This window comes from Psittacula echo (assembly GCF_963264785.1).
Source record: "Psittacula echo genome assembly, chromosome: 2".
NCBI lineage: Eukaryota > Metazoa > Chordata > Aves > Psittaciformes > Psittacidae > Psittacula > Psittacula echo.
The window spans coordinates 27,519,601-27,542,217 of record NC_137737.1 but is presented as its reverse complement, the minus strand read 5'-3'; the positions used below and the strand labels follow the sequence as shown (position 1 = coordinate 27,542,217).

The 22,617-nt window shown below is 39.6% G+C and overlaps 1 protein-coding gene across 1 annotated transcript; it reads right to left on the bottom strand.

Moving 5' to 3' along the window:
* Positions 1–3,651: 3,651 nt before the first annotated feature.
* Positions 3,652–18,028, bottom strand: MACC1 (MET transcriptional regulator MACC1; the record flags this gene model as incomplete). The annotated part of the gene is made up of 5 exons (XM_080609602.1): positions 3,652–3,996; positions 10,867–11,055; positions 13,501–15,536; positions 17,692–17,806; positions 18,014–18,028. 5 exons carry the CDS (start codon positions 18,026–18,028, stop codon positions 3,784–3,786), a joined length of 2,568 nt encoding a protein of 855 aa, XP_080465728.1. The 3' UTR covers positions 3,652–3,783.
* Positions 18,029–22,617: the final 4,589 nt, after the last annotated feature.

Sequence of the window (22,617 nt, the reverse complement as noted above, 5' to 3'; positions counted from 1 at the left end):
ACAGAAAGTTATTTTATATTTTCTCTGCAGGTTTTTTTAAGCCTGCTTGGGGCAAGACATAAAATAGGTGCTAGCAGCCGAAACCACAGGGGGCTTTGATAATCTGACTCCTTTTTTTCCTACCTTAAAGCATCCTGACACGTAGGAAGTCAAGGAAGAGGACCAGGAGACCTGCGTGGCTAAATAAGGAACTGCTGGGTATGCTCAAGTGGAAGAGGAGAGTTTACAGGTCATGGAAGGAGGGGCTGGCCACTTGGGAGGACTATAAGGCTGCTGCTAGAGGATGTAGGAAGGCAGCTAGGATGGCTAAGGCCTCCTTAGAATTAAATCTGGCGAGAGGGGTCAAGGGCAGCACAAAGAGCTTTTTCAAATACATGGCAGATAAAACTAACACCAGAGGCAAGGTTGGCCCACTGATGAACAGGATGGGTGCCCTGGTGACAGAAGATACAGAGATGGCAGAGTTGCTGAATGCCTTCTTTGTCTCTGTCTACTCTGCTGGAGGCAGTCCTGAAGAGCCCTGTACACCTGTGACCTCAGATGAAGTCAGGTCACTGGAGCAGTTTGCCTTAGTCGATGAGGAATGGGTTAGAGACCAGTTGAGTAATCTGGACATCCATAAATCCATGGGTCCAGATGGGATGCACCCGCGGGTGCTGAGGGAACTGGCAGAAGTCATTGCTAGACCACTCTCCATCATCTTTACCAAGTCTTGGGAAACAGGAGAGGTGCCTGAGGACTGGAGGAAAGCAAATGTCACTCCAGTCTTCAAAAAGGGCAAGAAGGAGGACCCGGGTAACTCTAGACCGGTCAGCCTCACCTCCATCCCTGGGAAAGTGATGGAACACTTTATCCTTCATGCCATCTTAAGGTATATCAAGGATAAGAGGGTTATGAGAGGCAGTCAGCATGGCTTTACCAAGGGGAAGTCATGCTTGATCAACCTCATAGCCTTTTATGAGGAAATAACATTGTGGATGGATGATGGCAGAGCGGTGGATGTGGTCTACCTTGACTTCAGCAAAGCATTTGACACAGTCTCCCACAGCATCCTCATAGCTAAATTGAGGAAGTGTGGCCTGGATGATCAGGTAGTGAGGTGGACTGCGAACTGGCTGAAGGACAGAAGCCAGAGAGTTGTAGTCTATGGGGCGGAGTCTAGTTGGAGGCCTGTATCTAGTGGAGTGCCTCAAGGGTCAGTATTGGGACCAGTATTATTTAATATATTCATCAATGATTTAGATGAGGGAATTGAGTGTACTGTCAGCAAGTTTGCTGATGACACTAAGCTGGGAGGAGTGGCTGACACGCCAGAAGGCTGTGCTGCCATCCAGCGAGACCTGGACAGGCTGGAGAGGTGGGCAGGGAGAAACTTGATGAAATATAACAAGGGAAAGTGTAGAGTCCTGCATCTGGGCAGGAACAACCCCAGGTTCCAATATAGGTTGGGGAACAACCTGTTAGAGAGTAGTGTAGGGGAGAGGGACCTGGGGGTCCTAATGGACGGCAGGATGACCATGAGCCAACACTGTGCCCTTGTGGCCAAGAAGGCCAATGGCATCCTGGGGTGTATTAGAAGGGGGGTGGTCAGTAGGTCGAGAGAGGTCCTCCTTCCCCTCTACTCTGCCCTGGTGAGACCGCATCTGGAATATTGTGTCCAGTTCTGGGCCCCTCAGTTCAAAAAGGTCAGGGACCTGCTGGAGAGAGTCCAGCGCAGGGCAACTAAGATGATTAAGGGAGTGGAGCATCTCCCTTATGAGGAAAGGCTGAGGGAGCTGGGTCTCTATAGTTTGGAGAAGAGGAGACTGAGGGGTGACCTTGTTAGTGTATATAAATATATGAAGGGGGAGTGTCACGAGGATGGAGCCAGGCTCTTCTCAGTGGCAAACTACGATAGGACAAGGGGTAATTGGTACAAACTGGAACACAAGAGGTTCCACTTAAACTTGAGAAGAAACTTTTCAGTGAGGGTGACGGAACACTGGAACAGGCTGCCCAGGGAGGTTGTGGAGTCTCCTTCTCTGGAGACATTCAAAACCCGCCTGGACACATTCCTATGTAACCTTATCTAGGTGTTCCTGCTCTGGCGGGGGGATTGGACTAGATGATCTTTTGAGGTCCCTTCCAATCTCTAACATACTGTGATACTGTGATACCTTTCCTTGATCAGAAAACACAAATATCCTCATGCAAATCAGAAGCAAGTCCACAGGGTAACTTGTACACAAACTAGTAGAGTCATTCCCTGATGCTAAAGGGTTTTCTGATGAGTGACCCTCTGTTACTGGAGCAAATGCTCTTTCCTCAGCCTCCTTCCTGAGTTATGCATGCTTTGGGAAAGCTTAGTGAAAGCAGTAAAGAAAGCAGGTTTGAGGAAATGGGAGAGGAAGAGAAGTGTTGAAGTTTACTGTTTTGTTTTAGAATCACAAAACCTCCCATCTTAGTAGAGATCAACTGAGATAACAGTGGAAGCAAATGTTCTGGACTGAAATGCTACTATTCTGTGGTACTCCTGAAAGAATTTGTCTTTGTCTTGTCAACTGTAAGTGATGTCAGAATGCCAGTTTTCATTTCAGCTGGTTGTCATGAGTATTTGCTGATATTTCTCAACCAATGTTGATCAAAGGTGCTCAAAATAGCTTTAACCTCTTAGATCTGCCACTTAACTAAAAATATATTTAACATGTTAAAAAAAAAAAGAAGTTGGTTAGCCTGAAGTTATTATTCAGCCTGTACTTTCTCTATTTATGATAAGCTATATTCAGTAATTGAAAGATTTTTATTGATAGCATCTAAGCAGTGTTCTTTTTAGAATATATAACTAATGATGATTAATTGCTGCATAAATAAATTAATTTAAAACACCCCATTGTTAACTATTTTTGCGAAAATAATAGCCATCATCCATATTATTCATACAGTAAGGCAGAAGAAAATGGTAAACAGAAACAGGTATGAACTCTCTATAGCCCTTGTACATTACACTCTTCCCTATTTACCTATTTAATAACAAGAGTAGGAATAAGCAAATAATGAGAGGGATGGGCAGTGTACACCAAGAAGGCTTCCTGAATTTCTACTCAGCCAAATCGAGACAGATTTGTTGGAATTAAAATAAATAAATCAATAAATAAAAAGACACAAACCCTCTTGAGTTACATCAACAAACCAAACAAATCAAGTCACCTTCGACCACCAAATTGCCTCTCTTCCAGTTTTCAAAAAAAGCTCTTTTTGGAGGACTGAGCAAATATTTCCAGGTGCAAATAACTCTTGAATCCCTGTTTTGTGAGAGATAAGGTTACTTCTGTCCCAGTTGAGTGTAAAAGAATCCTAAAGTTTTTTCCAGGCTAACCTGCACCCATTGACATACAGTTGAGGGGTTTGGGCACTAACTAAAATAATGTATTAAATGTTTAGATTTTAATACTTCACTGAAAACAATGTAAGCCTAGGCCCCACAGGCTGAACTCATCCATGCACTGTTCTGGGTTTGAAAGTGATCTCCACATAGAAGTCAGTGCAATCAGAAATAGCTCCTTGTAGAAACTACCCTGTAGAATTCATGTAATTTTTGTTGACCTTACTAGTTTAATCCCTTCCTCTTTTCTTATTTACTCAGTAGCAAGATTCGGTGAACTATATGCAAGAACTGTGGGGCTTGACCCAACATCAGCTCAGGTAAAGCAAGCTGCATTCTGTTGTACTCTGCAAGCATCACTGAAACACAGGTATCAGCAGTACAGTTTCCCAAAAAAATTTCCCAAAACATATCTTGGTAATCTATTCTTCCTCCGTTTTGGAGAAAGCACTTGCCCTTAACACCTCCAGGCAGTTCACAAGAATCAACGTTCCAGTTAACTCTCGCCAATGTTTTGTTACTGGGTTTTTCATTTTATCCAAGGCTGATTGCAGGTCTTGTAAGACATCCCTGTAACTGTCTCCATAATGGGCAGCCCACGTGTACAGGAAGTCATATGCAGGTTTCCACATCATCTGAAAATAAAAGGGGAAAAAATTAAAAGGTTTAGTTGCAGAAATTGAATTATTAAGAAAATAAAAAAAAAAAAGCTAAATCTTTCCAATGGTAGAAAAATCATAGAAAAGAAAAAAGAAAATAGGTATTTGATCCCTAGCCACACTGAAATGCTTTATCATAAAAGGCATGGTGATATATAAACTCCAGTAACCTTATATACTTCATTTCTATGAAATTTTCAAATCCTTAGAGGGGTAAAGAAAGAGAAATTCTTCATTCAGATGATTATCACCAATCCAAAATATATCCGTGTCTGAAAGTATAACTCAAAGAACAGCGATAGAAAGAAAGACCCTAGGTCATTTTTGCAATGCATAGCCAACAGCAGTTTCCCTTTTGGAGTCTGGCTGTGTTTTTGGTGGTTAATGCCTCCTTTGGTCTCACTAATCAACATCCTACTGTCCCTCTACTTAACCTGGAACTTTTAAACTTGCTTCTTACCTTTACAGAAAGGTTTTCCAGTAACAGAAGCTGGAAGTTGGGCCAAAGCCCAACTAGAGCTTTATCTGGCTACTAACGTAAAAGACAATAAAAAAGTGTTTTAGAAATACATTGGCAACTAATGTAGAGCTAAGGAGAACCTCCATATTTTATTGGATGTTGGAGGTAACATAGTGACAAAGGATGATGGAAAGGATGAGGTACTTGTCTTTGCCTCAGTCTTTAGTAGTAAGACCAGTTGTTCTTTGGGTACCCAGCTCCATGAGATGGAAGACAGGGATGGGGAGCTGAATGAAGCCCCCATAATGTAAGAGGAAATGATTAGCGACCTGCTACAGCACTTGGACACACACAGGTCTATGGGGCCAGATAGGATCTACCTAAGGGTACTGAAGCAGCTGGCACAAAGACTCATTGAGCCACTTCCCATCATTTGTCAGCAGCCCTGGCTAACTGGGAGGTCCCAGTTGACTGGAGGTTAGCAAATCTATCTATCTATCTATCTAATCTATCAAATCTATCTACAAGAATGGTCAAAAGGAGGATCCAGAAAACTACAGGCCTGTCAGTCTGACCTCAGTGTCAGGGAATGCCATCACGTGGCATGTAAAAGCAGGAGAGTCAAAAGCTTTTATAATTAATCTTTTAAAATCAGGACATGCAGTTTAGAAAGAGTCCTGCAAGTAACAAAGGAAATTAAAAGGTAGGCTACCAGTACTCCTTATTGCAAGCTACAATATGTTTTATGCTAAACAAATATGGAGGAGATCCTTAGCAAGTGTAATTTGTCATTGATCTAGTGGCATTAACTAAGTTGTGACAACATGATTCAAATACCAAGCAGGACTTACATCTTTCAAAGTGCTGGTGTTCATGGTCTGCTCAGTTTACAAACAAAAAGATTGTTTTCCCAGATGCTGCTTTTCCAAATTTAACTTGGGCTATTCACTTGCTAGTTTCCCACTCCTCACTGACAATAAAGGTCTGGCAAATAGCAATCAAGTTAGGAATTGCAGGGATGATACATACAAAAAGCCACAAAAACTGTCCTAGAAGGCTCTGGCATTTGCTTTTTTAACACGAACACACTTATGCACTGTAATAAAAGCATATGGACTGATGTGTGCACATTTATTTGCATATATACAAAATCAAATACAAAGTGATCAGGAAGTCCATTTTTTTTTTAACATTTTATTCTTTTTTAATGGAAAATCAGTTTTCATTGTTCTGAAGAATAATTCAGGAGGAAATTGGTTATTTCCTTAATACTATCCTCTTAGTTTACAAATAAAAAAAACCATAAAGCTCTGCTTCCTTGATATAAGCTTTATTTACCTCAACCTTTGTGGAACTGAGTAGCAGGAAGATTCCGTTGCTCATAGTTCTGAGATTTTCTCCACATTTGGGCTAAGAACTTGCAACATACACTAAGATTAATTTTGTAATAGTTTCTGTAAACATCTCCCTTAGCTTCTACTGCTTTTCTCTCCTATCCCCAAATACAAAATCATATCCCCATTAGCATGTCTCACAGTTTGATTCGTCTGGCTTCTTCCTTCAGTTTAAGCCATAAAAAAGTGCTTTCAGTGAAGTTTCTCATTTAGGTCTACAGGAGGAAAGAGTATTATCATTTACCCAAAATGAATGGTGTCTAGCTCTCGTTTAAGGAAATCTAGATTAAGTCGTAACCATTAAGGTTACAAAAGGAGGAAAGAAAAGTGACAGGTGAGAAGAAGGAGAGTGATGAATTCTTTCCTTTTATTAAACAGTCTATTTTGAAAAATAAGTTTTTTAATGTACTACTGTAAATACTATATATTACAGCATATTCTAATGAACTAAAACAGCTCACCCTGTTTTCACCTTGCATTTATGCTGAGACTAGAAAGTTTCTATGGTCTTATTTTTAGTTTGATAACCAAGGCAGCCAACAAGAGAAGCTGGGATTTCCTCATATTCTGCTGCTTCCTATGTCTTTTCTCTGTCTCCTGCTTGCTCTACTTATATTCCTGCTAGGCCAAGACGAATAGGAGTACAGTGTTCTGTCTTCACTAGAATATGAAAGACAGCAAGCATGAAAACATGCTGTTGCTTTGCCTTATGCTAAAGGTCAGTCTGACACTGCAGTTGGACAATTGGCCAAAATATGTGTAAAATACAAATGCAGGTTTCTTCTACTCTGTCACAATTGATTTTTTTTTCTTTTATTAAAAAAAAATATAAGAAAGGGGGAACAAAAATCTTATAAACTGGTCATTAGTGAAGCATGATTATATCAGCAATAATCTACACATTCACCACACTGAGCTAACAATACAAACAAGGTTTCTTCTCCACATCCACATATTTGCATGCATTGATGAAATGAATTGCATTGACCTTCCTGAATTATATCAAAGAAGATTTTCAGGCAAAATATTAAATCACTACAGTATCCTGGGCATGTCTCATCTCAAGTGTGTGCATGAGTTTTCCCTCTGCTCCCACTGCCTCTGATGAGTAGGTAGAATTATAGAATCATAGAATAGTAAGGGTTGGAAAGGACCTTAAGATCATCTAGTTCCAACCCCCTTCCCATGGGCAGGGACACCTCACACTAAACCATGCGATCCAAGGCCTCATCCAACCTGGCCTTGAACACTGCCAAGGATGAAGCATTCACAATGTCCCTGGGAAACCCATTCCAGTGCCTCACCACCCTCACAGTAAAGCACTTCCCCCTTATATCCAATCTAAACTTCTCCTGTTTCAGTTTTAACCCATTACCCCTTGTCCTGTCATTACAGTCCCTAATGAAGAGTCCCTCCCCAGCATCCTTATAAGCCCCCTTCAGATACTGGAAGGCTGCTATGAGGTCTCCACGCAGCCTTCTCTTCTCCAGGTTGAACAGCGCCAACTTTCTCAGCCTGTCTTCATATGGGAGGTGCTCCAGTCCCCTGATCATCCTCGTGGCCCTCCTCTGGACTTGTTCCAACAGTTCCATGTCCTTTTCATGTTAAGGACACCAGAACTGCACACAATACTCCAAGTGAGGTCTCACGAGTGCAGAGTCAAGGGGCAGGATCACCTCCTTCGACCTGCTGGTCACGCTCCTTTTGATGCAGCCCAGGATACGGTTGGCTTTCTGGGCTGCGAGCACACACTGAAGCCGGCTCATGTTAAGTTTCTCATCAACCAACACCCCCAAGTCCTTCTCCACAGGGCTGCTCTGAATCTCTTCTTTGCCCAACCTGTAGCTGTGCCTGGGATTGCTCCGACCCAGGTGTAGGACCTTGCACTTGACACAGTTAAACTTCATGAGGTTGGCATCAGCCCACCTCACTAGTGTGTCAACATCCCTCTGGATGGCATCCCTTCCCTCCAGCGTATCAACCGAACCACACAGCTTGGTATCATCGACAAAGATGTTGAAGAAGACCGGTCTCAAAACCGATCCCTGAGGGACACCACTCGTTGCTGGTCTCCAACTGGACATTGAGCCATTAACTACAACTCTTTGTGTGCGGCCATCCAGCCAGTTCTTTATCCACCGAGTGGTCCATCTATCAAATTGGTGTCTCTCCAATTTAGAGACAAGGTAATAATGATACTTACATCCTCTATAAAGTGATTTGGAATTTACTGATGAAAAGCACTTCAAAAACTAGGCACCAATTGTATGCACCTCAAGCTGCCTCTGTGATCACCTAGGAGAAGATTTCTCCCACTATAAGAAAAATTAAAAGCAGAAACATTTTTCAACCAATCAATCCTCTTGATAGTACACAGTCTTTGATGGTTAATTAATTAATGCTTTCAGATAATCCACAATAATTAATGAAAAAAAACTTATTACACCCCAATCTTTGCTGGGTTTCCTGTTTTCACACCAACAACTACTATTAAGGGTAAAGTTTTTCCATTAGAAAATTCCAGGCTGGCAAAAGATTGTTTTAATCAGGGTTCTTTTATACCTGTTAAGTAAAAGTGATGATCAGCAATCATCTCGAGATTAGTGAGACTAATGCTAACTTTGTAACAATGCTGGGGGAATCTCCACAAAGATAGCAATTTACACTGCATTAGCTACATTCATTTTGAATTCCTGCTGAACAACATGCACAAAGCTTTGTAAACAGAATATTGCTTTCTGTATGTAGAAGTTCAATTAACCAGGGCACTGAGAAGTTCAGAGGTCTGAAGAAAGCACTGAAATTCAGTAAAAAGTACTGAAATTTAAGGTTAGATTCAAAGGATAGGGAGGATGCTGAGTATTCACATGAAATACCAGTGTCAGAAACCTGATGTGGTTGGAACTCACACCTATGTGGGCAAATGCTATTACAAATCTCACACAAAACCAATAAATTCCCCATGAGCACACCCTAAGCCTTGAAAAATGACATAATAAAGCAAAATTCTGATTTTTCATTGTTTGTTGAATGTTCTCTTAAAAAATGGAACATACTATATTACTGGGGGTTTTATGATAAACTCAACTATTCTGTATTCTGGCAGAAGACACTGTTATTGAAAGGCAGAGAATTTTGTAGGTGTTTTATCATTAAAATAATACAAAATGCTCTTAAAAATAAATCAATAGGGTGCATGAGGCAGAAGATGGGCTTCACAGAAGTAGACACCCATTCAAAACAAAGTAAATATACATATTTTTAATATATTTATATATATACAGTCATATATAAATAAAAATAAAAAGGTATGGCACTGGAAAAAGAGTTTTAAGATCATTTTAGTTGCACTGTCTGTTAGCAAAGGAGAAAACATTTCCAAATACCATGGAGACCAGTAAAGTCACAAATCGTTCAGGTCTATAATTCCTTCTGTAGAAAGCTGGAGTTCTGTCAGACAAGCACAGAAAGCTTAGTAAGTACAACAAAATTCTAGGAAGTTAGACAAGGCACTTCATAACTGTAAAAAATAAAAAAAAACCCCAACAGAACAAACCAACATAATGGAAATGAGAAGCATTCATATTATGTTGGATTTGAGTGCAAAAACATGGTGATTTTTTTCAGTAAAAGAGAGTAGCAAACTAGCAATGGTAGACCTGAAGTTTTCTGATGGAAAAAAATACAACGTAAGGTGGAAGGCGCATCCAGACACAAGCAATATACCCAGAATAAGTGAAATAAATAAATAAATAGACAAAATAGCTGTAAGTAAGATCAGAGGAAGAGGCACAAAATTATCTTGAGTATTGTGAAAATGTGAATGGGAAATAGTGATTTCTTTGGAATGGAAAGGTGAGAGAGAAGGAACTCAGGCTGGATCATGTGTATTACCTGCAATGATCAGGGAATGATGGTACAGGCAGAGAGAGAGTTGAGCCTGAATATAAGCACTAGAGGCAGGTCAGCCTGAGCATCATTCAGCAGCTGTTATATAAGAGGATATTAGGATAATGCCCAGTCTGGGACCTAGAAGTCATTGGCACATAACTCTATGGGCAACAATGGATCTATTGGATGTTTTGGTGTTAGGGAAGTGCAGGAAGAAACTTGGTTGCCCAGGGAACCTGTGCCAGGAGCACAGGCTGGGCCTCAGCTCAGAGACATGGACAAGGGCTCACCCTGTCTTGTGACATATCTGACATTGCACGGATGCCATGGGTACATCTGGGCACCTCAAATGGCACTAGAGATCTACGAGGACAACCTGACTTTTATTTAGTACTCATACTTTTGTATAAGCAGGGTGCTTTACAAAGAAGAATAAATAGCATGACCTGCCTGACAAACTATGAAATTAAAACATGGATTTGCCCTGTTTATATAATAGGACAGAAGTGGAATTAGTGTCAGAGATTCCAACCTTTTGTCATACTACTCAAGCTAAATGATGACAAATATGACACAGGAACAGAAAAGTGTTAATGGTGGAGATAAGCTTCCTTTCAGTGGAAAGAGCAAAAACTGTATTAAGGGTGATTTGAAGCAGCTCCTGAAAGGACTGGATGGACTTCCTGATTGAGTCTGAAATGACAACACTGAAGTGAGTAAGATTAACAAGTGAACAGGACAGTAAGAAGGGACTAAATGTGGCCCTTGGTGTGGGAATAAAAAGCTGAAGCTCAAGAGGGAGACCAGGATGTCCACAGCCAATTTATTTGGCACAATAACACGGAACAACTGGCTGCAAAGGAATATCTAGACAATTGCAAGCAAAAGTTGGAGAGAATTCCTCGTATTGAAAGACTTAAATGAGGAGGTCAAAACAGTTATATGAGGAAGCCAAACTGCAAAATTAAATTTAAAATTGAATTAAATGAAGAGGCCAAACTGCAAAAAGAAAGAAGTGCACAAAGCAAAGAAGAAGAAAGATCTCTGGCTGTGTTTGTTCAGAGGAGAAAGTATGCACACACCATTACCTCTGAGCCTTACCTCCAGAGCTACTGCCCCATTTTTCCCCTGGTGGGGTACTTCATAAGCCTCAATTTGATGCTTTGTGAGTCGAGCTAACTTCTCCGCAAGCTCACGCCAGTATTTGCCAAGCTTGACAGCTGAAGTCAAAATGATGGTGTCCTGGGTAAGACGTGCCACTAATCCCTGGCAATCTATTTTCAAAAGTGCCTGCAACAATAATTTTCTTTAATTTTTCTTCACCAGTAATTAAAAAAGAACATCATAATTTAATAGCACTATTCTGCATTTCTAAGCAGACAGGAGGGCTTTTTGTCTGTGTTCTTACAAATATGTAACTATTTTTCCTACAAAAAGGTGTTGCCAACAGTTTCAGAGGAAAACTGCCCACAAGGGAAAGAAAAAATTAAGTTGGCGTTCAGGTGCTTCATCATTCCAGTGTCAAATGGATCTTGCCAAGCTTGGAGGAAAAATATGCTTCTCCAACAAAAATATCTGGGACAACAAATTTAGCTTTTGAAACATGGCATAAACTTAAAAATTAAGTTAGAACCCTATTACACTAAGGTGTGGTCCTTTGTCTGCTGTTTTTATGGAAAATAATTGATTACATTGGCCAGCACCTTTTGATTTACATCTTCCGTAGAACTGATAATTTGCAGACCATTAAGCAGAAGTGAAAGCATCAAACTCTTCCCTCCTCCATGTCAAATGAGAAATTAATAACAAACAAATTAAAACCATTCCAGGAGTGAAACCCTGAAATGCAGGTATGTTGCGTTCTCCTTTCTTTATTAGTTTGGATAAGAGATAAGGAGAAAAATAGGTGGTGGGTTTTTTTATTTCTCTTCAAATTAACAGCAAAATATTCCACTGAAAACGTTGACTTTTTCAGTGAAAGATCAAGAACAAAGTCCTTAAGTTTTTCTTGTTTTTTAGAAACTGATTTTTAGTAAAATATCAAGCATTTCTGAAGAAATTAGACATTTGTGTGATTTAATTGTAAAACATTTTTCCATAAAAGTCCTGATTGCAAGCAGTAGAACTTTGGTACGCAGAATAGGCAAGAAGCAGACTATAGTGTACAGTGACAAATCCCCCTATACTTTGGCAAAGTGGATGCAAAGTTGTTCAGTTGGTCTTTGCCCTCGTAATCAAGAACCCTATAAAATGTAATAGTAAGACATTAATTGAAAGAAATGACCAGTAAATTCTACCCAAAAGTGACATGGATGATATCTAGTTTTAAGTCTAGCTTTATAAAGATAGGGACCTGCATTGGCACTTCAAAATCATACATATTTCAACAAAACAGGACATATTATTAATCTGTTTATTCCCCACTTTTGCCTATTCTATAATGAACTCTGTTTCACTGTATTCAATTAAAAGTCTGGATCATTTTCACCTTTAACTCCCCCCTCCCCTTTTCATACAGAGGTATGGTGGATTAAACTGCACTTCATACTTGCTCAGTTTTATTCCACACAGTCTAATGCAGTCTTAAGAGTTCTAAGTGGCCACTGCTACCAAAATATTCTGATTCCTGCTGAAAGTGACTTCAGCACTTCAAAGGGGATAGTCTAGTGAGAAGTAAGTCCTGTTAAGGTTTACAATTCAGGGTAATTGTAAAAAAGAAAAAAGTCAAAAGGCTCTAGATGAAAGGCTATAGTGTGAATTTTAAACACACACTTTTATAATACTTTAGTTTTATATCAGAAATCTAAGTCTCTTCTGTCCCTATATAGGCTGGTAGACTTTTCAGTCAGAGCCAAGGACAGTGTTGAGTAATCATTAATTCCAGATTAATTTGCATACAGATCCATAAGTAAATTAAGGTGGTGAACAATGCAACCTATTACCTGGAAGCATTTAGAATAAAACTGCTTTTGATAGGCCAGGTTGGATGAGGCCTTGGGTGGCATGGTTTAGTGTGGGGTGTCCCTGCCCATGGCAGGGGGGTTGGAAATAGATGATCTTAAGGTCCTTTCCAACCCTAACTATTCTATGATTCTATGATTCACATGTAACTGTTCTGAATCACATAGAAGTTGCTCATTGGCTTACAAATAAGGCCCATGAAAATATGTACTGAAATACTTGCAATATTGTCCTTAGGTTGCTACAACATTGACTATAGAATTATCATGTGTCGATAGAAAATCTTGTCTTTAACACGTGGGTCAAGATTTCCTTGCTTTAAATATATGAAGATAAATTAGACATGCAACTTAGGCTACAAAAATGTATATAGATAGTGGCATTTCCACACTATAAGGTTGCTGAAAACTTCTCAATGGGAATAAGAATTGCTCAGGGAAGGAATTTACCATGATGATTTCCATAACAAACCTATTTCAATCGTGGTTATTTAAAAAACCCCACTAAATTCAACTCAGTCAACCTACTAAATGAGCAAGGTTCCTGGAACATTTACAGAGCACTGTTTAGAATTAATTCATCAAAGTATTATTTATTCTTCATGACAGTCTGGATGTATTTTCCATCTGTAGGTGTCTACAACTTCTAGTAATATGTTCAGGTCTGTAAAGATTCCCACAAGGGTGCAGGACCATGTTTTCTTGTTCACACATTACTATTGAGTAGTTTCTTCTCAGTGCATTCCCAGTAACCATTAATTCATGCAATACTTACAACAATGAGCTCATAAAGAAATAGTCTTTTTTTTTTGTTAGCATGGCAGTCTTCCTTCATCCTCTTGACAACATGTGCAACTCTCTCCGATTCTTTATCAGCATGTGCCTCATTAAAGTCATCCAAACACATATGTGAATATCCTAGCACCTCAGCCAAAGCTCTCCAGTCATAAACACTCTCTGATACCATAGACAGAACTACTGAGTAGATGTAAGTCAGTTTTTTGAATGGCAATGCAATTTGTTCAACAAGATTCCTGGTTGTAAGCTCACTATCAGCAGTGTCCATAGCTTGTTCTTTGGAAATCACTTTTATGTTTTTGCAATGTATAAGACCAATCTTTTTTCTTAGAACTCCCACATACCACTCTTTTACTTTAGTTTGTCCCACAGCTTTTATTTTATCTTCACCAAGAAGTGCTATTGTGTCCCCTTTAAAATATTCTAGCAAATAGTCAATCTTATTTTGACGTAACACAGTTTTCAAAGCGACTCCATAAGTATTAACACTCAAGGCTTTATCTTGGAACTTTGGGTATTTAACTGTTGGTATTAAAAGCCACGGCTCAGACTTGATTTCTTTGCAGTTTTGTAAGTGCTTTGGCCTATTGATAATTCCACTTAATTTTGGAGCTGGATCAGGAGTTGTAACATGGAACTGCGTTACTTGGCTACTTTTTGAGACTTTAATCTGAACGAGGAAAACAAAGAAATGCATCTCCTTACATCCAAGCATGGAAAACAGGAATTGTTGACGGACCAGTTCACCAGATTTCAGCTCTTCCTCCTTAATTTTTTTGCTTTGTTCTTCCATTTTCACTTCAAAATCTGGATCACAGGATACCAAAGAAATGTTTAGATCTTGTGGCTTTTCAAGCAGAAATGTGTGTTTTCCCCACAGCTGAAATACAACGGGAGGCATGTTTTTCCCTCCCTTTTTTATATCACAAATGGTGAGTTTTCCTGGAATGTAGTTATGACCAAAGACTGTAAAAACTGCTGTAAAAGATGGATGAATGTGTTTGGGGCCATAAATTCCAACTGAGACTGTTCTATGAACGTAGTCCCAGACATTAGTTGCTGGAGGCTGGATTTTGTTTGCTTGTACAGCAATCACTGCATACATCACATGACTTAGGTCCGTTAGTTTCACTTGTATGGTATCTTGATAAGTGTAGCAATTCTCTAACTTCTTAAAAGGCCCCTCTTTGTTGAGACTAAGAAAGCATACAATGTCACTCATAACTTGGCTGAGTGGATCATTCTTCACTTTAGCTGCGACTTTCACCTCTAGGAAAATGGCTTGCCTTGTGCTGAGGTTGCTCAGTGTAAGTTCTATCAGAGGACTTACAGTACTAGACATCTCATTGTTAAATGACGATGGAGGGTTAAGGATAGCCTTTAAACCGACTTCTTGGAATTCCCCAGGTAATACATGACCCACAGGGACATGAATGTTGATATCTGAGTCAGGTAGCTGTACTGAACCCCCTTCATGATTCAGTTTACAAACTACATGGATGTCTGTAGCTTGCGTTTGTGCCCATCCAGGACTATGGCTCATGGCTTCTAAATCTAGACAAGATCGTGTGAGTTGTCGGTGACTCAACCAAGCCATCCTGTAGGCTTCACGATCATTTTGAAGCCATGCCATGTCCAAAGCTATAGGGTTTTGAGGTGTTGTCTTGCGAGGATTAAATCTTCTGTTATCAACAATATCCAGGAAGTCAGAGACACTCTTGGATCGTCCAGATCTTCTTGCTGAAGTCTTTCTTAGAAGACAGTCAATATCTAGCTCATCGCCTGAGGAAGCCAAAGAATCCATGTTGCTAGAAACTTTGGAGAATAAATAGGGTTTTGCTTTTAAGATCGAAAGGTATTTATAGTTTTCATTTCTATTTGAAGCAGCTATGTCATGTACAAAAGGGTTGGAGGCTGACAGTTCATTCCAGAAGGGATTAGTCTTGGAAACATTGGTATGTCTGAATACATCAGGCCAGTCAATATCCAAATCTGATTTGCTTTCGTTGACATCTGTTTCAAAGAAAAAACAAAAGCATTTTCTAAAGCACAGAGACTTGAGACATTCCATTAATTTCCAACTGATAGTCTGTTAAGCTAACAAGTGACTAAATTTATTCTCCTAAAATGCAAATAGATAATTTATATATTTCTCCTTCAAGTTTTTAAAGAGTATTAATATTGGTTTCTAAGTAGCATTAAGAATCTATGCTAATATAAAGATGGCTAACAAATTAGTGGTGAAGGATGTAAAGCATCTTCTGCAAGGTGCTGATTGTTATCAACTCCTATGACTATTAATTGGCATCAAGTATGCTAAGGTCCCATGAGGTTTAAATCCTTCTATTCCGGTAATCTTTGGCCTCTTACAAAATGCCATGGATGTCTTTCCTTTCTATCTAACTCTCTGCAAAGATTAAATAACTACTGTTTCATTTTTCAAACACTGCAGACAGTACAGACAAATGTACTATTCAGGATTCCTTTTCATGCTAGTGCACATGCATTTAATTGATAACAGTGCTCTTAGAATTTATCTTGGGGTGTGTGGAATTTATACTGTCTTTCCATTAAAAGAATTAATTGTTATCATTTATGAGGTTTTATACAATTTGAAGTTTGGAGAGAAATGTTTTTGTGGCTACTAAATTTTCTGAGACTGTACTTTAATAGACAAGTGGGGGGTGTGATATTTAAATATATTTTTTAATAAAAATACTTATTTTTAATTAATGTTCATTTCTTCTGAAGGCAAGGTGTGCTTATATTTTATATTAATAACTGTTCACAGAAGTTGGTTTATAGGTTAAGACTCATGCTTCTTGCAGCTAATAGAGTATCTACAGCTTTTTGGGCTGAGGGTTTCCATTACTTCAGTTTTCCATTATTTTGCTACATATATAAAGGTTAATCTATCCATTCTTTGTACATCTTTGTAAAGAATTTTAATTCAACATTTCTATTCTTTCAGCATATCTATATCGTTAAGTATTACTTCTATCTGCAAGGTTACTAATTGTTGCTCAATTGCAAGGACAGTGCATTCATGCACAAAAAAAAAAAAAAAAGAGAAATGTTAGTATGGTTTTTTTCCATTTCATTTGTCATGAATTGTGACAAAAAGCCAAAGCCATGAATTTTTTCCACAGTTCTAGAAAAATCCCAATTTGGAAGAACCATAGTGGAATTTACCTGCTCCCCAGCTGCCCATCAGCAAGGCATTGTTTGAAGAAGAGCCTTCCAGGTGAGCTGCAGGGGAGAGCGAGCCCAGGACACCCAGCCTTGGCCAGAACCACCAGATGGAGCTGGAAAGTCCTTTTGTTTTGCAGGCCAAAAGCTTTCCTAGTGCTGTGATGCTATTATAGTCAAATCATTATCAGCTATTAAAAATTAAATTAACTAGTCCCAAAAGAAATGTGAGGGGTTTAGCCTGGTTTTTTTTTCCCATATCCTAAAGGGTATGTTTCTACAGGAATATTGTGAGCAGAAAACTCTGACAAAGCCTGAGTCATTAGGCCGAACACTTTCTCACGCCAAGGTAACAGCACAGATTACTGGGTGCAAGAGGTTAGAGAGGAAACAATTCCTTCTTCTCAACTCACACAGCAAGTGCCAGGTTCACTGTTACTCCTATCTGCTGCTGGACAAAACAGCTAGGAGAATGCCTGCCTTGTGGAGGCAAATATTTTCTTATCTTTTGTGTTAAAACAGCAATGAGATTAAATCAACTTTGCTGAGACTCTGGTTTTTAAACTGGCCTAACTCCAAAATTACCTTGCCTTCCTGGTTCTTAAATCCCAAAATTAATGTAGTTTGGCTAAGAACTCCCTCTTCTCTTCCCTGTCTTGACATTTATTCATGCAAGGTTAATGGCTCCAGCTCTTCCTGCTAACCTGTCTAACCCGAGTTTGCTGTGGCAGAGGACAGAGGACTTCTCTTATATGACAGCAAGTTTATTCTAGGGGACCTTGTGACAATCCCCAATGTTCTGACTTCAGAGACATCTACGATGGCCTGAGTAGTGCAAGACACAAGCAATAAAAAATAACTTTAAGACGTGTACAGGGGTTTACAGAGTACTTAAAGCTCCTGACATTATTTAGAGTTTTTCAGAAATAAAGACTTTAGGCCAAGAGCCTTAGTACAGAAAGTAGCAGAAGAAACGTACCGTAGCTGCCAGAAGGCATCCGGTCATCCACATCAATCAAAGTCCCCTCTGACCTGCTCCTTGGAATCTCTCCACTGGTTAGGGAATCTGTTCCACTACTGGAAGTGTTTACCTCCTAGGAAACAGTTAAACATGTAAAACATCAGCAAGTTTGCAATTTGAAAAAGGGGAAACTGTTGAAGAATAATTGCGCTTTGTTAATGTGATGTGACACAAATTGAAAAAAAAGTGAAGTTATGGTCTGCCCAAGAGCACCACAATCCTGAGTCTTACTGTCTCATTTGCAGCAAAAACACCAGATGTTACAGCTGTTGTACAATACGGTATCCCAGTCCATAGTGAAGGTCAACCCACATAATTCAACATCTTGCAATTGGAACTGAGCCAATTGTACAATAACTTCTGTTCAGGTCTTTTTAAAAAAAGAAACATCCTAATACCTGTTTTCAAATAAGTTTGACTAGAATCATGATAGGTACAGAGCTATCTCTGTTCCTTCCTTTGCCAATTAATATAAAGGACATCCAATTATTCCTACTTTATTATTTTTCCTTTGCTCTTCCCTGAGAGAACATCAGGTCAGATTTTCTCTTTAGTCTGTACACGAATGATGTAAAGTACCCTTCCTTAGGGTCCACACCAGCACAGCAACAGCCCAAAGAGAGGACATTCAGGTCTCTCCTCTTCCTTGTTCTGGCTACAAGAAGTTCTGTTTGGTTTTAATGCAGTTTGCAATGGACTGAACCACATGAAAGCTGTAAAATAGATGCTGCAGTTGAGAGACAGTCAACAACAAAACTATTGCAGTGGCATAGCAGAAGGGGAATCCCTTCAAGGCAGGCAGCAGGAGGGTTAACCTCGCAAGGTACCCATTGCCTTATGCTATTTTCAGCTGCCCAGAAAAGCAAGTTGCAGGTCTTCAAAGGGGCAGGAAAAGCTCATCAAGTTAGTGCTATAAACAAAGAGGCCATTTAGCGAATGTCCCGGAATCCTGTTACTGATCCTATACATACTGGGGTATAAATGCTGATACACAATAAATACGTTAAATGTGTGGTTGAAAAGAAACCCTACAAATAAACAAGAAAAAAAAAAAAGAGGTAAAAAAGCCAGAAGGTTTTTTTTTGTGCATCCACAGGATACAATAGCCAGTTTTGTTCAAGACTCTGAAATATTGCAGCCTGCTACTTCTGCAGCAACTGCAGCCTAAGCAGATCTCTTGCTGTGACTGTAAGAAAAAGGAATTTTCAGTTACAGTTCTAGTAGGTGAGTTATGGGAAAAAGGAAGCATACCTTATATCAAAGCATAGAAACTGGAAGTCAGCTGTTTCCGTTGCAAAACGCAATGGTTTAAGATATCTTTTTTTTCATTGCAAATATAAATTGGTACTTTTTATTCTTCCCACAAGAGCTATCTTCAGCTAATGGCAATCTGTTCAGGTACTGATTTGCACTCAGGCAGGTGCAAGGCTGAGGTCAGCCCAATTGTCACCCAGCCACTCTGCTATCACAAGGCTATATGGACTTTCAGGATCCTCTGTTACCAGAAATGTCAGATGTTGGCTTTAGAACTGCTGATTTCAGACAGTAGTGAAAGCTAGCTTCCAAGACTAATACTTTGGGGCTTCTGCTATTAATACTCCCACCTGAAACAGACTGGGAATTAAAATGACTCTTTAAACCCAGCACCATAATTCCAAGATCTGACATCCCATACCTGTTAAAAAATATCACTGTTCCTTCTGTCTCTGATAAAAGACAGTATCTTTGATAATGTATACAGATTCCGTCAAAGGAAATAAATTTTGCTTTAGTGTTGGCAACAAATACACTGCTATTTTAAAATTACGCAGGTGTAATTAAACCTCCCCAATTCCTGAAGCAGAAGCTTGAGATAAAAATCTTGCATGTTTACACAATGTGTTCAGTTTTTCAGCATTTTGAGATGCAGCATCTGACTGATAATTTATTGATCAATTGACATGAGAATCTAAGAACAGTTCTTTAAATAGAAGACCCACAATTGCTTCAGTAGCTGTATGAAGTGGGAAGCAGTAAGGATAAGGAAAGTATATAAGAGTGCAAGTAGATGCACAGTTGCTAAAATAGGAAACCCATGGGGAAAGGGGAGGGAGAAAGAAAAGCAATCACTTTACACAGTGGGAGTATACTGACAGAGACATAAGCGCAAGATTGCATATGGAAGTTTTATAAATACTAAGAATTTCTGCAAATAGAATAAGCTATTTCCTGAAAGTTCCCTCTGGGAACTCCTTAAAACCTTCACCACTAGCCTGGCACAAGGACAGAAGAGGCGGATACTGGAAAGGAAAACCACTTTCAAAAATAAGTCATGCTTCCCTACCTCAAAAGCATATGTGAGTGTGATGAGGGAGCCTTTGTGATTCAGGCACATTTTCAGGCCAGCCAAGAAGAGGACAAGAGAAGGGGGGAGATATAATCAGTCCTGGGCAAAAGATGACCATGTCTGTTCAGCATGTTAAGGGATGTGGGAAATGCTGGGGACAAGCTGTACACACACCATTGGGTACCAGGCAATGTGCCTTCTGAACAGTTACATGATTTGGCACCAGGGCCACATCCTGTCTCTCCTGTGTTCCAGCCTAAGTTCTGGCAATGTATAAATCCCTAATGTCTTTGTATGAGATTAGAAATATAAGAAAATCCAATGCTCCCCCTTTTCCATGGGTACATTCTGTGATAAAATGGCATCTCAAATTTTTCATAGGATAACCCTATTAACTAGGAACCTACCTGTACAAATCCAGAACTATCATGCAGAGAAAAGAAATCAATGCATATGGGATATAAAACCATGCTGATCAGTGGCAAAGGGGAAACCCTTCTGCTGAAAAAATCTGAGAATTACTTATAGGAAGAATCAGAAGCTAAGCTTTTCATTTGCTACAGCTACCGAGTAAGAAAGATGTAAACTGACAAGTGCTTAATGGTGCAAAGAATGATTTGACTGACAGCATGTTAGCTCACAGTGTGAAGTGAGCAGAGAATGGAGAAATGAAGAGATTGGAAAGAGATCAGCTATGGAGGTGACCATGGAGTGAACCTGAGTGACTGCTGAGAGATGTGGCATTTTTATGTGTAAGGGCAAAAAACAGCATGCCAGGTGCACTTTGCTGTTCAAGGCTGGAGTGCATCGCTTGACCCATAAAACAGTGGGACTCAGGACCCAGAGTGCTGCTGGCAGGCATGTTGCAGCACTGTTACAGGGGAAGAAAAATGCATTAGAGGAAAAGGAAAGTCTCAGGTAGAAAGTTCAGTTTCCCAGAAGTCAGTAGACAGATTTTCTACAAATGGAATTTTTGCCGCATGTGATGACTCCAGAAATCTCTTCCAGGTCTTTTAAAATTCAAGTGCACTGCTTTTTTAATTTCCAGTCTCTTTACCAAAAAAAATATGTCCTGCTGTGCTTAAAATAGTGGTAAGGAAGAAGATAAAAAAAGCCCAAAAGCAAACAATTCCCCACTGCTTTTGCCCTCAAAAATGAGAGAGAAGGCATTACTCTCTGTTTTTAAAATATCAGCATCCCAGAGCAAAACAGTAGCAATTTTCCTTTAATTCAATCTTAACCCTTCTTCAAAAGCAGGTTGTATTAAGAGCATAACTCTCCCATGGCAGTGCCTTCCCATGGTCTCTTACATGAACCTTACACAAACAGTACTACTCAGCCATACCATTATTCACAATGATTCATGGCCTTTGTATCCAGAGGATGAAGCTTATGTGTTTACACAGACAGGACAAGCAACAGAAGGAGGTGCTGGAGATGTGCTTCCTTCCTCAGGCTTGCTTTTAGCTATCATAGGGAAAAAACAACTTGCTAGTTATATAGTGTGGATTGTTAGACTTACTCTACAAGTTTATTGCTAAAAAAAGGAACAAGGTATACTCACCAGAATGTTAAATATGGTGATCTGACCAAATACTGAATATACTGAATTATTTAAATTCTATTACATAGACAGAAGAAAAGGAATTCTAAAGAAAAAACAATACACAGAAGAGAGATGGTTTCAGAAGTCACTACACATCACCATCAAATCTAAAACACTGCCTCTTCTCTGCAGATTGATATGTTCCTAGGTAAACATTACAGTATTAGGTCATATTTTAACAGTCCTTTGGTACTTGTGACCTGGAACAGCTTTATACAGCTCAGAGTCTGGACCCAAGTTTACCAATATGGTTACAGGGCTGAACTGTGGCACTGTAGCTAATGGTAGTACAGGATAGCAAACAAAACCTTCAGCTGAAGTGATAGTCTTTGACTTATTCTCTTAGCCTGGTGCATATGAGGCAGTCAAGGAAATGGAGCTGTATCTCATTTCGAACAGAGACAGAAATGGCTTTTAATGTTCGCCTTCAAGAGATCTCAGCCCTTACTTTACTAATGCTTGGCAGCAACTTTAATGCTTTAGTATGTCCCTATTACTTATAACTTTGCCTATAATGATAGAAAAGAATTTTCAATTGATGCATCTGCTGGTTTCCTCTGCTGTTAAAATAGCTGTCAAGTTTGGTAGCTACTTTTTCAGTGTTCTGAAATTTTATCACCCTGTGGGAACTGCAGAGCCATTCACACTCCTTCCTGAACCCAGGGTGTAAGCTTTCCGCGGACTCAACATAGGTCTACACTGCTGCTTGTAACTGACAGAACTGCTTCTGGTAATACTGCGTCTGAGCTAGCATAGGTAGAGCTAGTAGTCTCAGCACAACAAAAACAGGGTTTGAAGTGAGTCATCCTCTCAGTAGATTTCCACAAGTTCACAAGTAGGTTTTTACAGTTCTGGGTGGCCCAGAACTGGCTGTTTTACAGCCCAGCTGGGGCTGTATGCAAGTAAAAAGTACTATATCGTAAACCCTCCCTCTGCAAGGCAAGTGTCCTTC